This window comes from Primulina huaijiensis, chromosome 16 (genome assembly GCF_012295235.1).
Source record: "Primulina huaijiensis isolate GDHJ02 chromosome 16, ASM1229523v2, whole genome shotgun sequence".
Classification (NCBI taxonomy): domain Eukaryota; kingdom Viridiplantae; phylum Streptophyta; class Magnoliopsida; order Lamiales; family Gesneriaceae; genus Primulina; species Primulina huaijiensis.
The window spans coordinates 534803-538512 of record NC_133321.1 but is presented as its reverse complement, the minus strand read 5'-3'; the positions used below and the strand labels follow the sequence as shown (position 1 = coordinate 538512).

At 33.8% G+C, this 3710-nt stretch overlaps 1 protein-coding gene across 2 annotated transcripts; it reads left to right on the top strand.

Moving 5' to 3' along the window:
- Positions 1-578: 578 nt before the first annotated feature.
- LOC140960777 (multiple organellar RNA editing factor 3, mitochondrial-like) lies at positions 579-2966 on the top strand. 2 transcript variants are annotated; one of them, XM_073419047.1, is made up of 5 exons: positions 579-721; positions 1816-2173; positions 2284-2381; positions 2462-2527; positions 2613-2966. In XM_073419047.1, the coding sequence occupies exons 2-5, from the start codon at positions 1842-1844 to the stop codon at positions 2777-2779; spliced, it is 663 nt and encodes a 220-aa protein (XP_073275148.1). In that variant the 5' UTR covers positions 579-721; positions 1816-1841; the 3' UTR covers positions 2780-2966. The 2 variants fall into 2 exon arrangements, with proteins under 2 accessions (XP_073275148.1, XP_073275149.1); XM_073419048.1 differs by having other exon boundaries at positions 583-721; positions 1822-2173.
- The last annotated feature ends 744 nt before the right edge of the window (positions 2967-3710 follow it).

Below are 3710 nucleotides of genomic sequence, written 5' to 3'. Positions count from 1 at the left end.
ATACGCTGCGTTTTAGACACGAGGAAACTGATTTCCAAAAATCCATACTTCTTATAAATATATGAGTTTATTTGTGAATTTATATTGATGTTTTTTCTTCTTTTTCCTATGGTTGGTGTAGTTGTCCATGTTATAATTAATTTTTGTTGTTTAATGATTGATTACAAAATTTTATGTCATGCTTTAATGTATGGTTATTATCATTTATTTTGACTTCTTAAATACTTCTCTTTTCAGGTTTGCTTCTTTTGGTTCAATTTAAATATTATTTTATTTGTTCGAAATTTCAAAAATTATTTTTTGATAGTGTCGAAATTATTTTATTAAAACTTTATTTAATATTTTATATATTCATAATAAATATTTTTTATATTATATATTTCTTATGTATTTGGATTTTGGACCCTTGGACACGTCTATTGAAACCTGAAAGTGAGCAAAATATCGGTTTAATCGAAATAATCGATCGAAATCGAAAATTCGATTCAGTTAAATCTGTAGTTCGACTATTTTTTAATATCGGTTAGATCGATTTAATCNATATATAATAGACCGGCCTTATTTTTGTATTGGGCTTTTTTATATTGGGCTCACACGTCAGACAACGAAAAACCCCTTCGCTTTCATCCATCCACAGACCATCCGTCATCGTTATTACTTCTGAGTCCTATTCCCCGTCCTCACTTTCGAATCTTCAACGGAAAATCGATACTTGTGAGAGGTGATTCTCTGTTTTCCTTTCTTGAAATTATGATTTTCAGACGGATTTAAACTTCTAATCTTAGTCTATGTTACCTTCTTTAAGTTATGATTTTTCGATGGATTTCAACTTCTATCATAATCAGTTTGACCATTCTAATTTTCCAAAATATGTTATTATTGTGATTTCTCCTCCTGTAGCTCTAGGAGTGCGATCGTGGGAAGCATTTCATGGTTAATTTACATAAGTTTTGTTTTTTGTGTGATTACTGATTTGTGAGAAAAACTTGTTCCTGTTGAAGTCCAAATTTGTATGATTTTGAGGAAATATTTGTTTGACTTTTGAAAATTAGTTTCGATTATTTGGGAATGATAACTAGTTATTTAAATTCTAGTCATTCTGGGAATTTTTGTTTAAAAGTCGCAAACTTGTGGAATTTAAAAGCCTAAATTGGTATTTCTAGAATTTTAGGTTTAATAGTTAAAATTATTGGAAAATAAGTAACTCAAATCAATGAGTTTAATTAATTTGGGAAAATACTTGCATCCTGCACGAGTGGCGACCGTAATGATACTTAGTTCTTGGACTCACTTGGTATCCGTTATTCCATTGTCACCGCTCATGCATCGCATTGCATTCTTAGTTGACTTCATTACATGTTATTTATTTTTTGTTGTTATTTTATTGGTTTGTCATATTGGGTTCTGACCCCTGTTTCCGGGTGAAGCGGCGCTTAGGGAATATGTATGGTGAATAGAGTTGTGGTGTTGTATTCCCAGATATTTATATACTACTATGATGTTTTATGTTGTTTTGGACTTGATTATTGTGTGTTCGAGCTGGGTTGACTCTTCGTGTGAATTAGTCTTGGCCAGTGCGACCTTATGCATGTTGTATGACGTAATGTATTTTATTTTTGAGCTTATACTATTGTCTAATGTGATTTTTTTCGGTATGTCTTATTTATGAGCAGTTTATGCCGAAATATCTGTAAGCCTAAAAAATAAAATTCTCACTCGTTTTCGCTGTTTATACTAATTAATTTTTATTGTTTGATGACAAATATTAATCAGGAAACGGACTAAATTTCCCTGTTTTATTTTTCACCCTTTCAGTGACAGTGGGATCAGTAGTTAGCATTATGGCGGCAAGACTTTTAGCCACGCGGCGTGCATTTGCCTCCTTTCTCTCACGCTCCCGTGGACGCACCTTGCCTCTGGTCCCATACCATTGGACCTATCTACCTGACCCGATTGCTGTACCTATCCGATTGAGGACGTCAGGATCAGGTTATTCTCCTCTGAATGACCCTTCCCCGAACTGGAGCAACCGGCCTCCGAAGGAGACGATACTCCTGGATGGATGTGATTACGAGCACTGGCTTATAGTTATGGAGTTCACTTCCGACCCTAAGCCCACCGAAGATGAGATGATTGATTCTTATGTTAAAACCCTGGCCTCCGTTGTTGGGAGGTATTCTCTTTCTCATCCTCAATTGTTGAAAAATAATATAATTCTACTTTGTAGAGCGAAAAGGAATGTGATGAAATTCGTTTGTTTAACATGTAACAAACATGTTGTAGTGAAGAGGAAGCAAAGAAAAAGATATATTCAGTTTGTACTACGACTTACACTGGGTTTGGTGCGTTGATCTCGGAAGAGCTCTCCTACAAGGTCAAAGGTAGCTAGTTACTACTTGCCTAACATTTCCCATGTAAATCAAGATCCATGAGTGATGGTGTTTGGTCTTCTTGTTGATAGGACTTCCCGGTGTTTTATGGGTATTGCCCGATTCATATCTCGATGTCCCCAACAAGGACTATGGAGGTTGGTTGATCTGTTTAAATACTTATCCATCATCCGGTTTCTACATCATCTCTTACTTATGTGTAGTGGGTTGAGTCATTTACAGGAGATCTCTTTGTTGATGGAAAGGTCATTCATAGGCCACAATATAGGTTCACTGAAAGGCAGAATTCAAGGACTAGGCCTCGCCCACGCTACGATAGACGTCGGGAGACTATGCAAGTTCAAAGGGGAGAGGCCTTTGCCTCGATTACGGAGCGCAACAAGAATTGAAGACAGGTGTAATCCAAAATCCTTTGTGATGGTGTTCGCGTTTGGATCATGGGTTTTTATTTTGTACGGTTGTTTATTCAAATCTTTTGTTCGAGCAAGATTATGTAATGTAATCTACACAAGTGATGAAATCTACTTGTACATCGTCACCAAATTTATGATCGAATACTTGCTTTCCGGACCAACATTTTACCTCGTACCACCTTTTACTTTGCCGGCTCGTTGAATCCATCAGCCCACGAAATGCAAGAAATTAGACATCGAACACAAACAAAAACAAAGCTGAGTTATTTGACGATCATTTCCAATTAGCTCCACCAAAATACGACCATGAACCCCTCATCTCCTTCACACACGTTAGTAACGACGGATTTCGCAGTTTCGCGATGGGTTGATCTTATGACATGTTAGATAGAAATAGGACGTTGTATGGGTGATTAAAGAGGAAAATCGACAAGAGAATAAAATCTTTTAAAAAATTTCAGGCTACAGAAACCAAAAGAGAAGTTCAAAATGACATTGATATAAATTCACAAATAAACTCGTATATTTTTAAGAAGTATAAATATAGATACAAATTTTTAGGGTATATATATTATTAAAATAAAGAAGTTTATGGTAATTCCATAAAACCACAATAAAAATTATAAATACTAAACAGAACATAATACTCAAATATATTTTTCTCGCCTCCAAATTTATTCAACTCTCCACTTATATAAATTATAAAAGAGTCAATGTTTTTTGAGAATTGTGGATTGTTTTTTAAGTTTTTCATTAATTAATGATTTTAAGTAATTATTAATATTAATTCAAGAATATATAATCTATTTATTTATATTACTTATATATTAATGGACTTAATTAATTGAATAATATATATAAATATAAATCTAATCTATATTTATATATCTTTATCCTTTAATTAATT